At 38.0% G+C, this 18,830-nt stretch overlaps 1 protein-coding gene and 1 non-coding gene across 3 annotated transcripts; one reads left to right on the forward strand and one right to left on the reverse strand.

Moving 5' to 3' along the window:
- Positions 1–3,840: 3,840 nt before the first annotated feature.
- LOC141711051 (homeobox-leucine zipper protein ROC7-like) lies at positions 3,841–5,090 on the reverse strand. 2 transcript variants are annotated; one of them, XR_012571203.1, is made up of 5 exons: positions 5,010–5,090; positions 4,756–4,911; positions 4,422–4,667; positions 4,241–4,336; positions 3,847–4,005 (listed from the first exon to the last, which is right to left on the reverse strand). XR_012571203.1 is itself a non-coding variant. In XM_074513501.1 (4 exons), exons 2-4 carry the CDS (start codon positions 4,677–4,679, stop codon positions 3,871–3,873), a joined length of 489 nt encoding a protein of 162 aa, XP_074369602.1. In that variant the 5' UTR covers positions 4,680–4,911; positions 5,010–5,090; the 3' UTR covers positions 3,841–3,870. The 2 variants fall into 2 exon arrangements, 1 of the variants encoding a protein (XP_074369602.1); XM_074513501.1 differs by having other exon boundaries at positions 3,841–4,005; positions 4,422–4,911.
- Positions 5,091–17,953: 12,863 nt separating this feature from the next.
- Positions 17,954–18,060, forward strand: LOC141716458 (small nucleolar RNA R71). The gene has a single exon (XR_012573168.1). It is a non-coding gene; the product is annotated as a small nucleolar RNA R71 (small nucleolar RNA).
- The last annotated feature ends 770 nt before the right edge of the window (positions 18,061–18,830 follow it).

An 18,830-nucleotide genomic window follows, 5' to 3' on the forward strand; every position in this document is an offset into this window, starting at 1 on the left:
GAGGCCTTCTTCCAAGACTCAACTTTCCTCACAACAGCTTGAAAGTAAGCATTAGACTGAAACAAAATAATAAACAAAGATGTAAGACAAGTGAATGCTACAAGTATATTAAAAAGGGGGTAGGATTTTAAGAAAGGATCATACCGAGGCCAAGGACTGAGCACCCATGAGCTTTATCCTCTCCAAGTCTGGGCCATCCACGATATCAGTGAAGTCCTTGGGGGTCACACTGTGGTAGGACCAATCCCACGCATATTTCGTGGATCCAACCACAGTATCCCCACGACGGAACCCCTAGAGAGGCTGGAAGGCACCAGTGGCAACAGAAGTAGGAGCAGCAACATAAATAGGGACATTTGGGGTTTCAGTTCCCCCAGAAGAAGCCTCTACCATAAGCTCCTTGTGTTTCCTCAAGAAGCTAGGCTCCAAAGCCTTTCCTCAGGTGTCCAACCCTACGAGTCGAGCCTTCTTCATCCTCACAGTTTCTTCAATGACAGGCACATTATCCTCGTTAATTTTCTTAGCAGCTGCAAAAAATAAAATAGAAACAAAAATAAGTGGTGTCAATAATCCATGAAAAAAGAAAAAATACGAGAAGGTAAGAAAAATACCCTATGCAGAAACGGAGGAGATTCCCACTTGGATAAGGGAAAACTTCTCTAATAGAGTCCAGCTGGGAGTGGCACTGTTAGTCACTAAACACGCGCTAATAATACACGCAAGTATACGCGTTCGCAAGTAGTATAAGATATAAATCAGATTTGTTCCCATGGGGACTGGTTTAGGTTAACTTTATAATTTATGTACTTAAGCAACAATGTATGGTTATTATTCAATGCTAAGACGAATAACAATTTGAGGTTGCTTATAACTAAGAATTAAACTAACAATTATAACTAAGAGAATAAGAATGGTTGAACTAATATATATGACAAACATGGGATTCTAACTTCATTAAATACTTCATTCAATAGCTTTTTCGTTCTTAACCATAGCATATAATGGTGATGACACTAATCAGATAACACGAAATTGATAACCGCCAACTTTCGGTGCACGAGTACCATAATACCAGACATCCACAAAAGAGATAGAAGCTGAATAGAAACCAACTATTTTGAGACCCTATACGTCTATAGAATTTGACAATATAACGGTTAAAGCACAAGTTATCTATCTTGATTACATAGGGCAAGTAAGATGGTTAAAATTATCCACGAATCATGCATAACAATTACATGAACCTATGCTAGCATGGCAAGTTCTAAACCCTTAAATTCACTTTCGCTTCATTAAATATTAACACGCTATCTTATAAGTTTGCGACGCTCATAATTCGAATAAACAGCACCAATACTAGGTTATCATCAATCACCACACACTAAGGTATCAAAACAAATCAACTAAAGAAATCTATAAATAAATCCAATAGAACCCCACGATAACGATTAGCCAATAATCGGACTCATCATTAATGCGGGTTTCGATGAAAGCATGGTATAATAAACTTAGTCTTTATAACGAATAATAAAACAAAGTTAACACAAGAGTATAGGTTCAACAAAACAAGAAACGAGCATCCAAGATTACAACTCAAAACAAAGATTCACAAGAATAAACTAGATTGTCTTCGCCTTTGTTGAATTGTGCTATAGGTCTCTTGCCGTCTTCTCTTTAGCTCTGATATGTCTCTGACTTGATATCCCCTAAAAAATGAGCTTTAAATTGTTTATATAACAGCCCCATGCAAAGTAGAAGTCTCTCTCTCAAAAGTCAAGTAGAATCAGGATTTTTCTATCCCGACACGGCGAGGCCGTGCGCTTGATCAGCACGGGCGCACTGGGTTTCTAATGTTTGGGCGCGGGCGCGCGCTTTGACAGCGCGGGCGCGCTGGCTCACTATTCAAAACTTTGACTTCTTCTTTTTCCTTGCCGATTGAGCTGGTTTTCTAAGAGTTTTTATTCCAACACCTTCCTGACACCAAATTAGCAACAAAACAATGCTAATTCACCAGATTACCTGGAGAATGCCTGAAAATGCAAAAATACTAGAAAACACATTAAAACACCAATAACTTGAGTACAAATACACCAATTCAAAGCTTTACGGAGCGTAATAAAGTGTCATAAATGCCACTCAACATACCCCCAAACTTGAATCGATGCTTGTCCTCAAATATAAACAGACTCAAAGAACAAGAAATAAAAATGCATGAATGCAACTAAATGAATGCAACGATCCCCATAGAATAACTAAACTAATCAACAAGCAACACCTCAGCAAATGCAGTTATTCGCATACAGATCAATCAAACCTTACAAATCAATTTATAAACCAAAGACGTGCATGTGTGAAACTGCTTACAGATATACTATCGCAACTAGATCAACAATCATGACTCACTCCTCATCAAGGCAATCGCAAGTTTATAAATAGAATAAAAGTTAGACTCAAAATAACTTTTAACACTTCAATTCTTATATCGGAGTTTTACATGGATTCACGCTTTTATTCATAACAAAACAAAACAACTATGCTTATTTGACCGTGCAATGAGTGAGGTCCACAAAATACTTATATAATAGTACCAATGTAGCGAGCGTTAGGTTAGCGGATCCCGGACAATAAAAGCCTTAGGTCACTAGGCACAAAGTCCCCTAAGAACTTAATAACTCGAGTACTAACGAGCCCACTCGTTATCAATTATACATAACACTCTTTTTTTTTCTTTTTTTTCCTTTTTTTCAAATTTCTGAACGAGTGTGTTTCGCTCCATCTCGCTCAATCCTAGACTAGCATCAATATCATAAATTAATCGGAAAATTCATCTAAGGGATCATGTTATTATGCACATGCATGAAACTACATGAACAAACTATCATAAAACTATAAAATAAAAAAACTATAAAAAAACTACATGGCAAAAATATACAAACTATATGCACTAAACTATCATGAATATGCAACTATATGTGACTCACACAAAACATATTCCTTCAACTACTACCCCCAAACTTAAAATATTTATTATCCTCAGTGAAGGTAATAGTAAGGAATCAGGAATACCTACTCCGAATCAGAATCATCACCCTCAACGGGTGGAGTGTCAGGCGTGTCTGGAGGTGGATACACGGAGTCCTCACCAAATACTGGCCACTGAATGTCAACACCGGTGGCTCTAAATGCAGTCCCAAGTGCCTGGGGTGAGATCATGTGCAAACCGACTATGGATGTCGTGCATATCATTCATCCTCCTCGCTAGATGCCTATACTGCGCCGAACTCAAACCAGCTCCAATCTCTGCTTCTGCTGCCTCCTGCTGCTGCTGCGACGAACCAGCCTCCTCTCCTAACTGAGCTCCCCAAGCTGCTCGACGGGCCTGCGAAGAACCTCCACTACTAGAAAAATGCCCTTAGACATCGGTAATTAGGAGGTTAAGAAGCACTATAAACATATGATAAGGAAGAACATTAAATTGATAGAAATCAGATTCTTAAAAGAAATGATGTCTTACTTTGTATAGTACATCAGTTGTTACAAAGAACCGATGTTAAATATGTCGTATCACATCGATTTCAATTAGGTTAGCGATGTTAAATATGACATATCACATCAGTTTCACTTAGGTTAATGATGTGAAAGTCCCTATTTACATTATTTTTCCTGTCAAAATTGTTGTTTTTTGCTTATTTTTTACATCAGTTGGTTGATAATTAAAAACTATATCAATACAAAAATAATCTTAAACGAGAACAAATATATACTATAAAACTTATATATCAGTATTCAACCAACATATTTCTATATCTACATCTACATCAACATCAAAAACTATCTACTTATAATTACATTCTTAACCTATCTTGCTCACTAAAGCCGCATTCCCAAGCAGTTCTCCCCGGATGGATATGCCGCTGAACCATAAATAGTATCAGCTGAAGCAAAGTTGGTAGCATCACGTACAGCTCCCACAAAAGCTCCACGCATTGTTCCCCTTCGAACTGGCTGATAATAATGGAGGAAGTGAGGAACATAATTAAAACACTGAATATATACAAGCTAACAAAGGGACTTGGAAACTAAATGCATCTCTTATCTACATGGTCGTATACTAGATGTTCAATTAGATAAACAACAGATATATCACATAATTCCTTATCATCAGCAAAAGACCTTTTAGACCATGTTATAAATGTATATATTGGGAACGAGATAATTAAGCTAAATGAATATCAAATACCTCAACTGCTACTAGGGAAACACGACTTGATGCCTCACGGCCAGTGGCAAAGTATGCTAGATCTTGAGTTGCACACTCATGAGAGAGGATATCCCACTGCAATATTATCGTAAATGCTTTTACTTACAGGGAATTTGACATGACAATATTATTGATCCATTTTGTGTGGGATAAGGTCTACCTTGCTGCGGTTACTCCCAGAGTTAAGAAATTCGAAAACATCAAGTGGTGGGACTGGTAGTTTCAAAGATGTTGCAACAGTTATGATGACGCCACGAGGATGCCCTGGATTATCTACATTAAAGCTTGTCTTTACTAGTATGTTTTTACCATTCGTAGTTGGCAATGGTTGCCAATGGTTCTCCGTTGAACCTCTCACAGCCTCATTGTAACTTCTACTTATTCTCTGAGAGAGTTGCAGTAAGCTCTTCCAAAACATTAAATGAAGCTAAAACTTCAGTCGAGTTTAGAGCAGTTAGAAGCAACATTCAATTGAAGGAGCAGTAAGAATTTACCACTGTTGTCCTCCAGGAGTAATTTGAGTCTCTCACACTGCCTATGCAATGTAACTATCCAGCGTTTTGCATGAAATGCAAAGGCTGAAGAAACTAGTTCTCTGAACATGGTAGGAACGTAACTGTAATCACTTCATTATGCTCAATCCATGTAACCTGCAACTACCCGGTAAAATTCAAATGAAGATCTGTAACCTGGTTCTGATTGAAGGAATCATATAATTTCATTTTTGATTCTGAAATAAAGTTTTGACCTTGGAAAATCCATTTTCAAGGCCTTGGATTAAGCAAGGAAACATCCACCACTACCCATGTATTCGCAACCGTCATCTGTTACAGTATCTTCCAAAATATATTTCCCTAGTCTTAAGCAGGGGTGAGGCAACACGAAATTCCGCTTTTACCTATTTAACATTTTGTAAAAAAGGAGAGGCTTAATGTATTATATCAAATATCATAAAATACAGGGTCAGTTTGACATTTAAGTTGTAAGATCACTCGAGCAAAATGAGCCCTGAAACTCTTGTTCAAAACCAGATGATCTTGGTGAATTAATTAGAAAATGTAGCTACTAGTATATAAATACCACTTGCAAGGCGCCATTAGGATTTCCCAACCCCTCTCCATTTGACAGTACTCCAAGAACCGAGACTTCTGAGACAATATCACAGAAGACAAGTGACCATTGTTCCTACATAACAAAAACAATGAGAAAGTTTATAAATCAACATATGCACGGAAAATTGTTGTACTGTATTTAAATGGAAACTTAAAATACCTACCACATCAATAAAAACATCAACAATGTTTATGGGGTTCATTGGCACAATTTCTGTCTCTCGAAAGGCTTCAGTTTTAAAATCAGGTTGTTGTCCATTTATTAATTTAGCATTTTTGGAAAGCTCTGATGATAACTCGGTTGGCTCTCTGACTGAGAACAATCCTATGACTTCTTCTAGAGTTGAATCAAGAGATTCAAATCTCCGTTTACACTCGGGAACATTTAATGTCTGAGTTTCTTTCTCCTCTTCAAAAGTCCACAAGGGCGCTAAAGTGTAGGCCTTTTGTGTAAGGTCCTCAGCAGCTGCAACAGCTAGATCATAAATCCTGGTTTTATAAGTTTCACCATTTACCATAACTTGCATAAGAAGGTCCGTTGCATAAGAACCATCCAAAACCTGGACAAACTAATATGGGCATGCTCTGCAATCCAGACCTTGTCTCGTAAATTAGACATGTCTTGTAAATCAGAATACTCACTTTGCTTGATGTAAGTGTGGGACTGTGAATCACAAACTCGTCTGTTTTGGAATCAAATGTGGCAGTGGTTTCAAGACGTTCAGTTTGTGCATAGCAGCCAATGATTTGCATTTTTTGGGCAAGCGGCAACCACTTTTCTTGCTGTTCCTCAGTACCTTGTCCTTTTATAGCAGGAACAAACATTCCCTGGCCTGGAACAAAATACAGTATAGATGAGACAGTCAGGGACCTAATATAATGGGGGGTTTATTCACGCTTTTAAGGCAATGACACAATTTGTAGACAATACATATTTATAAGTTCAAGTACAACAAATGAGCCCCTTATGATGATTAACATACATAATTCACTTTCTACATTCCATCTGTAGATCAACATAAGCGGACAAATTCTACGACGGTAACCACAAAGAATAGAAGTTACCCAATGAAGATCTGTAAAGGTAGGTTCGTCTATAAAAAATCTTAGCCTAATTGCCTCTTCATCTGCAATATTAAAATTATAACCACGTAAGTAATTTAACCAAAACTACAGGTCATAATTTAACTCTTCTCGTCCTTTGTACAAAAAAATAACTTAAGAATTTTGATTAAAAACCTAGAAGTTAAATTTAGTTCATTGACCCGCTTAAATGCATAAGCTGATTTTTCAAGGGTGCACTTGAACAAGACCTTTTTGTCAAGCATAGTCCCTTTTGAACAAGAGGAACCAACACACATGCTGCACTCTGAAGACATGGATAAAATAACAGTTCAGATCATTAAGAAAATATAACATTTGGGACCATGCACAGCCACTGAAAAACACAACCTTCCCCCACTAATGTCAGAACATCAATGTAATCTTCAGCTATAAGCTACACAAAGAAAATAATTTATGCAAGTACGAAATGACAACGGTAAATTCTAATTCGAATAGGCTTTTCTCCAAAATTCCGATTCAACATGAAATTCTAAAAAATTAATATCAATACAACACCTGTCTGGCACTAACAATAACAAGGCCATCAGTACAGCTTATATAAATCTGTAAACCCAACTGTTTTCAAGATTAACAATACATACTTTTAATCGAGTAGATTAGAAGTTAATCTTACCTAATCTAGCAACCCCAACTTCTTTCAACACTAACAAAGCTCCAAAGATCTGTAAACAAAACTCTATTAAAATAAAAACATAAATTTTGAAAATAAATTCGAAATAAACTTACTTTTCTCACATAAATGGAGTAGACCCAACTTCTTTCAAGATTATTTAGCACCAATCGAGCTTGATTAGGAATTAATTGAGTTTAATTAAAGGTTTGTACAAATAGGGGTATAATTAGGTTTAGAGAGAGTGATTGAGAAGAGAGACAGTGAGAGAGACTGATAGAAGAGAGACGAGACAGTGAGAGAGAAGAGAGAAAAGAGAAGAGAGAATGAGAGAGAGAAGAGAGAATTAGAGAGAGGGGGAAATGGTTTTGGTTAACGGGGGAAATTGAGAATAAAGTTTTTGGTTGGGGGGGGATTTTTTGGTATATTAACGGGAAAAAAAGAAGCGGGCCTTTTTTATTTTTTTTTAAAATAATTATAGACATCGGTTGGTTAAGGTACCGATGTCTTACAATAAATTTAATATCGGTTTTGAAGCGACCGATGTTAAAACTGCTTTTAACACCGGGGACAATTCTAACCGATGTTAAAGGGGTGATTTCGTAGGCACTATTTCTAGTAGTGCTCCCACAAAAGTTTGATCTGCTGGTACACCACCTGGCAGATGATCATAAGAATAACCAAGCCCCTTAGGATCGGGCTTCCCTCCATACCACTCCTGCATACTCAACAGTGTAGAACTGTCGATAGGAGCACTGGGAAGCTTTAGCTGCTCATGTGTGGGCCAATGAACACCAACTGCCACACATAATTTTGTCACAACGGACGCATAGGGTATCACACCTGTGGTACCTCCTCTCAAGAATCTCAAAATCCCCTGATAAATCACCATCTCCAAATCAATGTAATTGCCCTGAAGAATACCCCACATCAGACGAGCACTCTCCATAGTAATCTCATGCACATGAGAAGATGGCTTGATGTTAGCACAGATAAAAGAATTCCAAGCCCGTGCAAACCTGTTCATGCACGACGCAGGGAACATGGAGTAATCAGTAGTGCCCCTCTTAAACTTCCAGTGAGTCTTAGGCACACACAGAGTCGCAATGATCAGATCCAAGTTGAAGTCCTCGGAAGTCTTATCGTTCCAAGTGTCCTTACCGGGCTTCCTCGTGGGCTGCTCAATCACCTTTCTAATGGCATCAGCACTGTACTCTACAGTCATCCCCCTAACCACCGTGAAGCCATTCTTCTCCGCCTTAGCGTTAGCATAGAACTCCCACACAACACTCATGGGCACAGCAGCGGGAGCCTCACAAAAAGGAACCCAACCCATCTCAAGAATTATCTCCAACAGCTTACCATCCTTCCCTGATGGCAGAAAACCTCGCTCCTTAGCAATAGGCTTTACGAGAAGCCTCGTGTACTCTTCTTCAGCCTTAGGGGTTAAAAACCTTGGCCTCATACCACCCGCAGATGAAGAATCGGTGGTGTTGTTGCCTACTTGCGTTCTTTGTCTCTTCGGTGCCATTGGAATTGAATAAGAGAGAATAAAAACTAAGTGCTTGAGAGAGATTTGTGTTTGAGAATTTGTGGAGTGGTGGAAAAGTTTGTGTATAAGTGTGTGTATTTATAGGTGGAGAGATGAGAATTAGATATGAAATAGAAGTGGGAATCGATTATGGGAATCGTGGGATTAATGGGTCTGATTTGGAGAGGGAAATTTGTGATGTGAAAGAGTAAAATTCGGTTTGGAATTGATTTTGTGCGAAAATCCCGTTTTTTACTCATCAAACTGCTGTTTTTTTTAAGTCGGGACCCCGGCGCGGCCGCGCGCTTGGATAGCGCTGGCATGCTCACCTTCTGAAAAACTGGCTCGGCCGCGCGCTAGATCAGCGCGGGCACGCTTACCTTCTGGAAAAACAGTGCGGCCGCGCGCTAGATCAGCGCGGGCGCGCTTGAATACTGAAGTTGGCCCTGATTTTTTTTCTTTTTTCTGTTTTTTTATGTTTTTCTCCTTTCTTCTTGCTTCTTCTACCTACTAATGTACAACAAACTTGGGTTGCCTCCAAAGAAGCGCTTCTTTTACGTCGCTAGCTCGACATAGAACCTTGAGCTCAAATGGACAATAGAACGGCACTAACCATCTCGCGGTTTTCCGTGTCACCATAGTAATGCTTCAATCTCTGACCATTTACCTTGAATGCTTGGCCTGGATCACTTTCAAAAATTTCCACCGCTCCATGCGCGAACACAGTTTTGATTATGAAGGGCCCTGACCACCTTGACTTCAACTTTCCAGGAAAAAGATGGAGACGAGATTTAAATGAAAAAATTTGTTGCCCTGACACAAATGATTTGAGCACTAGATCCTATCATGTCACCTCTTGACTTTCTCCTTGTACATTTTGTTGTTCTCATAAGCTTAAAGTCGAAACTCGTCGAGTTCTTTCAATTGAAGCATCCTCTTCTTTCCAGCCGCATCCAATTTAAGATTCAATTTCTTCAAATCCCAATACTCCTTATGCTCGAGCTCCACAGGAAAATGACACCCCTTACCATAAACCAACTGAAACGGTGACATTCCCAATGGAGTCTTGTATGTTGTTCTATAGGCCCAAATAGCTTCATCAAGCTTCAAAGACCAATCTTTCCTCGATGAACACACAACTTTCTCTAAAATGCGCTTGATCTCTCTATTAGATATCTCAGCTTGACCATTTGTCTGAGGATGATAAGCCGTAGCAATGCGATGATACATATTATACCTTTGCATCATAGCAGTAAACTTGTGATTGCAAAAATGCAACCCCTCATCACTAATTATGACTCTTGGAGTTCCAAACCTTTTGAATATCTGCTTGTGAAGAAAATTAAGCACCACTTTCACATTGTTCGTTGGCAACGCCTTAACTACAACCCATTTTGACACATAATCAACCGCTAACAAGATGTACTGATTATTACAAGATGAGACAAATGGCCCCATGAAGTCAATTCGCCAAACATCGAAGACCTCCACCTCGAGAAGCACATTAAGAGGCATATCATCCCTCTTAGACATATTACCCATATGTTGACATCGATCACATGTCAAAACGAACTGGTGAGCATCTTTAAACAAGGTTGACGAAAAGAAACCTGCTTGAAGAATACGAGCTGCTGTCATTTCTTCACCATAATATCCTCCATAAGCCGTTGAGTGGCAATCTCGCAAGATCCCCCCGTTTTGTTGTATGAAATACATCTCCTGATAATTTGGTCAGCTCCTTGTCGAAAAAAAACGGCTCATCCCACATATACCACTTCACTTCATGTAGAAACTTCTTCCTTTGAGCATATGATAAGTCGGGGGGCATGATATTACTCAGAAGGTAGTTCACAATGTCTGCAAACCACGGTTCTTCTTCTTGCACTCTAAACAGATGCTCTTTGGGAAAAGACTCATTTATCAATGTTTTATCCAATGAAGTGGCATTAGGGTTCTCTAAAATGAGAGATGATCAGTGACTTGATTTCCAGTCCCCTTTATGTCCTTGATCTCTAGTTCAAATTCTTGAAGTAAAAGAACCCATCTAATTAATCTAGGCTTCGAGTTCTTCTTTGAGACGAGATAATGAATTGCAGCGTGATTAGTGAAAACTGTCACCTTAGTCCCAAGTAGATAAGATCAAAATTTCTCAAAACCATAGACAATAGCCAAAAATTCTTTCTCCGAGTAGTATAATTCAGTTGAGCACCATTTAGGGTCTTGCTAGGGTAGTAGACCACATGAAATATATTGTTCTTCCTCTGCCCAAGAACTGCTCCAACTGCATAGTCACTCGCACCACACATCATCTCAAAAGGTTCATTCCAATCAGGTGCAGCTATGACAGGTGCCATGATTAAACTCTTCTTCAATGTCTCAAAAGCGGGAAGGTACTCGTCATCAAACTTGAAAGGGGCATCTTACTCTAGCAAACTGCACAATGGCTTTGAAATCTTAGAAAAGTCCTTGATAAAATGTCTGTGGAAACCCGCATGACCAAAAAAACTGCGAATTCCCTTAACTGGAAGAGGTGGAGGAAGATTCTCAATGACCCCCACCTTGGCTTTGTCCACCTCAAGACCCTTACTAGAAACCTTGTGCCCAAGAATAATGCCCTGTCGCACCATAAAGTGACATTTCTCCCAATTGAGATCCAAATTGGTCTCAACACATCTCTTGAGAACGTGTCCGAGATTTTGCAAGCATTCATCAAAAGAATCACCAAAATATATAGAAGTCGTCCATGAACACCTCCACATTCCGGCCAATCATATCAGAAAAGATGGCCATCATACATCTCTGAAATGTGGCTGGTGCACCACACAGACCAAAAGAAACTCGTCTAAAGGCGAAAGTACCAAATTGATAAGTGAAGGTAGTCTTCTCCTGATCTTCAGGAGCGATACAAATCTGATTGTAACCTGAATAACCATCCAGAAGACAGTAGTACTCATGGCTAGCTAATGTCAAGAATCTGATCAATGAAGGAAAAAGGAAAGTGATCCTTTCTAGTGGCCTTGTTCAGCTTCCTGTAGTCCATACAAACTCTCCACCCCGTGACTGTTCGTGTAGGAATAAGCTCATTCTTCTCATTTGCTACCACAGTAATTCCACCTTTCTTTGGCACACATTGAACTGGGCTCACCCATGAACTGTTAGATATAGGATAGATGATCCCTGCATCTAGCCACTTAAGAATTTCCTTCTTCACTACTTCCTTCATGATCTGATTAAGTCTTCTTTGCTGCTCGACCCAAGGCTTGCTACCTTCCTCTAGTAGAATTTTATACATGCAATAAGAAGGCCTGATTCCCTTGATATCTGCTATAGTCCAACCAATTTCCGATTTGAACTCTCTCAGAATCCTCAAAAGCTTTTCCTCGTCACTACCTGAAAGGTCAGATGCAATAATCACAGGCAGCGTAGATGCATCACCTAAAAAAGCATACCTCAAATGCTCAGGTAAAGGCTTAAGCTCGAGAGTGGGGGCATCCTCAATAGATGCCTTGAGGCGTTTAGGAGCTTTGTTCAATTCCTCCATTCCAAGAGATTCAAAAGGCATATCAATCTTCCTCTCACTACGCCATAGATTGGATTCCGCAACCCCAAGAAATCGTAATTAAAGGCCAAAAAAGCGTTGCTAAAGGCCAAAAAAAGGCTATGGCGACTCTTTTTCGGGGTTGCAATTTTAGGCGTTGCCATAGTGTTTTTTGCAACCCCGGTGACACCCTATTGCAACCCTTGTTTATCCGTTACAGAAACGTGTTATTGCAACACCAATGGGGTTGCAATAGGTCTTGAAAAGTGTTACAATAGGGTTTAGGCTATCAGTACAATATTTGTGGGCCCCACAATAGGGCCCGCATGTGGGGTATCGATGCAACCTTTTTGCAACACTTTTTAGTGTTTTTTGCAACGCTTTTTAGTATTTTTTACAACATTTTACACTGATTATTAGCAACACTAAAAAGACCTATTGCAACGCTTTTACAAAAAAAATGCAAGGAACTGTTTGTAAATTGGCATTCCCATAAATAAGACCATAGTCTTAAAACCAACACAATCAACCAATCTACCAACCATAAAATCAGTTATCCCAAATAAACACCACTACCTTCACCATCAACATACTACCATCCTTATACCACCAATTGTCTACCAACCATAAAATAAAAGCGAAAGTTTTGACAAGTTAAAGTTACACACTTTAAAATATAAGCATCGTAGTACTGAGAAAAACAAAGTCGAACGATAATACTTCAACTTTATAGCCAAACTGTAGACTGTAGTCACGTAGGTCTAGACTACAATGAATGGATATGAGATAGTTTAAGGTAATCTCTTCATAAGAAGACCTTCAAGGCAACCAGCTCCTTTAATCCCATCTCGACTGAAAGCATACTCTCAATGTTTCCTTCTCCAGTTAGATCACCCAAGTTTTGGACATGGTTGCTTCTCCACTCTGGATTTTTTTTCTCCTGCTTAGTTAGAAGATAGATTTAATGCAAGATGGTATCACATTGCAAGAATTTTTTATATTTCTGCAATTACATAATTAATATTAACAAATCAGAAGCAATACATATATATATAGTAACTACTTAAAAGCATGTTATCCGTTTACATCAAAATTTCTCTCATTAGCTGTTAATTTCCTCTTGTAAATGCAGAAAGAAATTCCAAGTACACCAATAATCAAAAGCATCCCACCTGTTATTGTTCCTATGGCAAGACCTATGTCCTTGTGTGATGAACGGCGTCCACCGCACATACCTTTGATGAAACAAGTACAGAAACCAACGGTTAGTTTCTTCGATATCCCGTCTGTAGATACTTTAAAATGTTCCTTAACAGTATTATGTTCTTACTCTGTTTCAAGTCCTGATCCGTAAAGGTTTGTCGGGACATCTTGATGAGGATCAAGGAATGAATATGTTGATTGGGATTTGGCTATGTGTACTCGTTGTGATGTTCAATTGGAGAGGATGCAAACATGGGTTATGAAGCTTACTTGGACAACAAGGAATTAAGGAGCGATGCATGAAGTTGGACAAGTAGCTGATTATTATATTATTAATTTGAATTTTGCTTGCAAGTTTTTACCTTTCACTTGAAAAGGTTTTTCTTGTTTTAAGCACTTAGGATTTTATTTTCCTATTTGGATTTGATTTTTGTTTTTTTTTCTATTTGGATTTGGTTTTTAAATTTGTTTCCTGGAAGGATTCAGATATTGGCTAATTCAAGCTGATATTGAATTTCTATTGGAATCCTATTGGGTTTGGGTTATTGTCTAAGCCTATAAATACCCTTCTCATGTAATCTTTTAAGAGAGACAATGGATGATATAAAACTTTTGTTTTGAGATAAACTATGAGCAGTTTTTCTTCCCTCTAAACTTCAATTACTGGATTGTTTTGAAGGTTAGATTCGAATTACTTAGTTTCTGGATTGATCTAAGCAATTTGAGATTCAAAGTTCACGTTTCTGGATTGATCGTGTTCTTTTAAAATATCCCCTTCTTCTCTTATCCCTTTTCTTCTTCTTCTTTTCTTTCTTTGTGGAGGATATTTCAAAAGAACACGATCAAGCCAGAAACGTGAACTTTGAATCTCAAATTGCTTAGATCAATCCAGAAACTAAGTAATTCGAATCTAACCTTCAAAACAATCCAGTAATTGAAGTTTAGAGGGAAGAAAAACTACTCATAGTTTATCTCAAAACAAAAATTTTATATCATCCATTGTCTCTCTTAAAAGATTACATGAGAAGGGTATCTATAGGCTTAGACAATAACCCAAACCCAATAGGATTCCAATAGAAATTCAATATCAGCTTGAATTAGCCAATATCTGAATCCTTCTAGGAAACAAATTTAAAAACCAAATCCAAATAGAAAAAAAAAACAAAAATCAAATCCAAATAGGAAAATAAAATCCTAAGTGCTTAAAACAAGAAAAACCCTTTCCAGTGAAAGGTAAAAACTTGCAAGCAAAATTCGAATTAATAATATAATAATCAGCTACTTGTCCAACTTCATGCATCGCTCCTTAATTCCTTGTTGTCCAAGTAAGCTTCATAACCCATGTTTGCATCCTCTCCAATTGAACATCACAACGAGTACACATAGCCAAATCTCAATCAACATATTCATTCCTTGATCCTCATCACATCTTGCAAGCGGTGTTTGACCAAAACTACGACCATCTACAATGACACAAATAAAGTAGAGCTAAGCAGTCTATAAATTCACTGCACAGAATATACTAACTCAAAGTTACATATAAGTATCCTGCTCAGATTCATATTAGATAGGTAATCTAAAAAAGCTCTAATTGCATGAACTATAGATTCTAGTAACTAAAATGTTTTTATACCAACAATAATCACCTAAAATTTCCAAATTAATTTATAAACATAGCGCCACAAAAAAAATCTCTATCAAAATCAAAACATAATTTCAAGTACAAATTATACCTCGCGCATACGAGCAAGAACCTGTTGGCACTTAAAAGCCTTTTCTTTCACTCCTGTAATCCAGTCTCTTCCACAAACTTCAACACTTAAAAATACAATAAATCAACCAACCCAATTCATCACATAAAAAAACACACACAAAAACAATATACGGATAATTGTAATTAAACAGATTTATGCTTCAATAAACACAACTTAAAACACTAATTTGAAATAAAAATACAAGCTCAATTTATGAATAATACCTGATGAAATAAGAAAGCAGTAGTTCAAATCGATCGAAACCCCCAAAATTTGACCTAATTAAACTCCAATTGTAAAATCCCCAAACTGGAACCCCCAATAAAAACCCTAGTAATCAGTAATCAAACCCCAACAAAGCCTAAATCGACGCAGAAATCTTGAAGCCCAAAATGAAGACCTTGAAAACCCAAAATCTTGAGAGAGTGTGTGAGATTGTGAGAGTGATTATAAGTGAGAGTGTGTGAGTTTTTATTTTTCTAAGTGTGTGTGTGTGGAATTGTGTCTGAAAACCGCTCGTTAGTTCAAATTTCAACCCCCGCTTCTCTAAAATTTTAACTCTCCCGCCCACCAACTATTGGCCCAATTTTGTTCTGAAAAAACAGCCCAGCCCAACTTGTTTTTTGCTCAAATTTAAATTATTAGTTTCTCTTTTTCTAATAAATATTATTTTAAATATTTAATTATAAGAAATAAATAAATTAAATAATAACAATATATAAATATTTTAAAATGATATATAATATGTAATGATTTGTTAAGTTTTATAAATGAATATAATATTGTAAATCACGTAACTAATATTTTTAACTTCTAAAAATATATGAAATATATATTTCAATTATTATATCATTTATATGTAAATAATTATTAATTAGTTAAATTAAAAAATTATCTTTAATCATCTATGTCATTTTGGTAACACATTTTGACTATACCGCAACATCAAAAAATAGGGGTTGCGATAGACATGGGTTTAGAAGGCTATTATTACACTTTTGTTTGCAACCCTAGTGTGAACGGTTGCGGAATCCAATCTATGGCGTAGTGTCTTCTAGGGAGAAGCATTCAAATATTGCAATTGTTCTTCACCTTCGTCATCTTCACTATGTGAATTCCCCAATAAGGCCTTTTCTAAGGCATCAGACCTCAGTAATTGATCAAGTTTCGAAGTCACCGCAGAATCGACTAACTCTACCTTTAAGCACTCCTCATTTTTCGTAGGAAATTTCATAGCATTGAACACATTAAAAGTTATATCCTGATCCAGCACTCGCATTGTAAGTTCACCCTTCTGCACATCTATCAAGGTTCGGCCAGTCTCCAAGAAAGATTTTCCCAAGATCATGGGAATCTTCTTATCCTCCTCGAAATCAAGAATTACGAAATCAGCAGGGAAGATGAGTTTATCAACCTTGACCAAGACATCCTCCACAATACCTCGCGGATATGTAATAGAACGGTCGGCCAACTGCAAAGTCATATAAGTCGGTTTTGGATCAAGTAAGTCCAACTGCTTGAAGATTGACAAAGGCATTAGATTTATGCTAGCTACCAAGTCACATAAGCATCTGTCGAAAGACACTTTTCCAAAAGTACACGAAATAGTGAAGCTTCCCGGATCTTTAAGCTTTGGAGGCAACTTCTGTTGCAGTACAGCACTGCATTCCTCCGTGAGAGCGATAATCTCTAAATCATCTAGCTTCACTTTCCGAGAGAGAATACCTTTCAAAAACTTCTCACTTTAGTAGAGACTTGGTTCGGTATCTTTAATGTGCGTACTAGGCATATGCTCAAGAGCCTCAGCGAAAGGTATGTTGATATGAAGTTTCTTGAACACCTCCAGAAACTTCTCAAATTACTTGTCCAGCTTTTTCTTCTACAGCCGCTTAGGAAAAGGCGGTGGAGGATAGATCTGTTTCTCCCCTGTATTACCCTTAGGAGGAGTGTGCTCAACAGTAGTCTTCCTTGGTTCCACTTATGCTTCCTGCTGCTCTATTTCTTTTTCAGCCCCAGCTTCTTTAGTTGACACTTGAGTTTGTTCGGGATTCGCAACCTTTCCAGACCTCAAGGTGATTGCCTTTACCTTCTCATTAGCTTCCCTCTTTCCTGGCACTTCAGTGTCACTAGGTAGTGTACCAGGCTCACAATTTAGCAAGGCATAAGCAATTTACCCAATTTGATTTTCTAAGGTCTTGATAGAAACAACTTGGCTCTTGCACATAAGCTTCAACTCCTCTAATTCAGATTTTTCATCAGCTTGTTGCAGCTGGAGTTGCTGCCTTGGTGCATATTGCGGTTGCTGAAAACTAGGGGGGTTGTACTGCTTAGTTGGATACTAGTGATAAGGCTGTTGAACCGCATTCTAAGCGTTGCTCCAACTAAAATTAGGATAATTGTAGTTGTTGGGATGATAAGTGGCTGGCACAGGTTGCTGCGAACACTGAAAGTTGTTCACGAACTGAGCTGATTCACTAGAAATTACGCACTGATCAGTCTCATGGGCACCAGCACAAAGCTCACAGACACTAGCGATTTGATTAACTCCATAATTAGCCAGAGTGTCCACCTTCATCGTCAAAGCCTTAAGTTGGGCAGCTATAACAGTTGTTGCATCCAACTCCAGAATTCTGGCTACTTTTCCTTGAGTCAATCTCTGGGAAGAATTTTGGTATTCATTAGCAGCCATCAGTTCAATCAATTCATACACTTTATCGTAGCTCTTAGCCCACAAGGCTCCTCCTGATGCTGCATCGAGCATGGGTCTAGAAGTAGCACCCAATCCATTGTAGAAACAGTTTATAATCATCCAATCAAGCATGTCATGGTGTGGGCACTTCCTTAGCATCTCCTTATATCGATCCAAAGTCTCACACAGAGATTCTCCAGTTTGCTGAGCAAACTGAGTAAGAGCATTCCTGATTGCAGTAATCTTCGCCATAGGGAAGAATTTAGTGAGAAATTTTTGAGCAAGATCTTCCCAATTGGTGATAGACCCTGCTGGTAGAGAATGTAACCAGCACTTAGCTTTATCCCTCAGAGAGAATGAGAAGAGTCGGAGATTGATAGCATCTTCAGTCACATCATTGAACTTGAAAGTGTCTCATATCTCGATGAAATCCCTGATGTGCATGTTGGGATCTTTAGTAGGAGAACCCCCAAACTGAACTGAGTTTGTGCTTGACTTGATCTCAAAAGTGTTAGCCCTGATGTGTAATATCCCGTAATTTTTAGAATTAGATTAATAATATAATAATAGAATAAAAAGGATTAAAATTGGATAAGGATTCAGAATTAAACTTGGTTTAGACTAATGGGCCTAAAATTTGGATCAGATTCTAATATGGATAACTTGTAGGTTAAGATATAGGGTTTTGTATCGTTATAAATACACCATATTCGTATTCCTTATTTTTATCATTAAAATTCGTAGGACTCTTCTCAGCAAAAATCAGTTGTTTTGTAAAATTCGTAGAAAATTCATCGTTAGTCAGAATTCAGTGATTCTGCACTTTTCGGAGAGGCCTTTTTGTTATCTTCAACTTTTGTGTTTCGTATTTCTCAATATAATATTTTTTAAAGGGTCAAAAAGGCTCAATAAGGATCTGATCAGAATTGGAGTCATGGAGAAGATCGAGATTTTAGATGTTTCATTTTTGATGTGTTGCTAAGGATTGATTGTGTATTCCAATGTGA

This window comes from Apium graveolens, chromosome 3 (genome assembly GCF_009905375.1).
Source record: "Apium graveolens cultivar Ventura chromosome 3, ASM990537v1, whole genome shotgun sequence".
Lineage (NCBI taxonomy): Eukaryota > Viridiplantae > Streptophyta > Magnoliopsida > Apiales > Apiaceae > Apium > Apium graveolens.

What these genes read in the sequence shown, in the direction of transcription:
- LOC141711051 (XM_074513501.1), bottom strand. Translation starts at nt 4,679, where the DNA reads ATGTTTTGGAAGAGCTTACTGCAACTCTCTCAGAGAATAAGTAGAAGT. An exon ending in CTGGGAGTAACCGCAGCAAG is followed by an intron (nt 4,337 to 4,421) that starts GTAGACCTTATC and finishes ATAATATTGCAG; the next exon opens with TGGGATATCCTCTCTCATGA. An exon ending in TTTCCCTAGTAGCAGTTGAG is followed by an intron (nt 4,006 to 4,240) that starts GTATTTGATATT and finishes CATTATTATCAG; the next exon opens with CCAGTTCGAAGGGGAACAAT.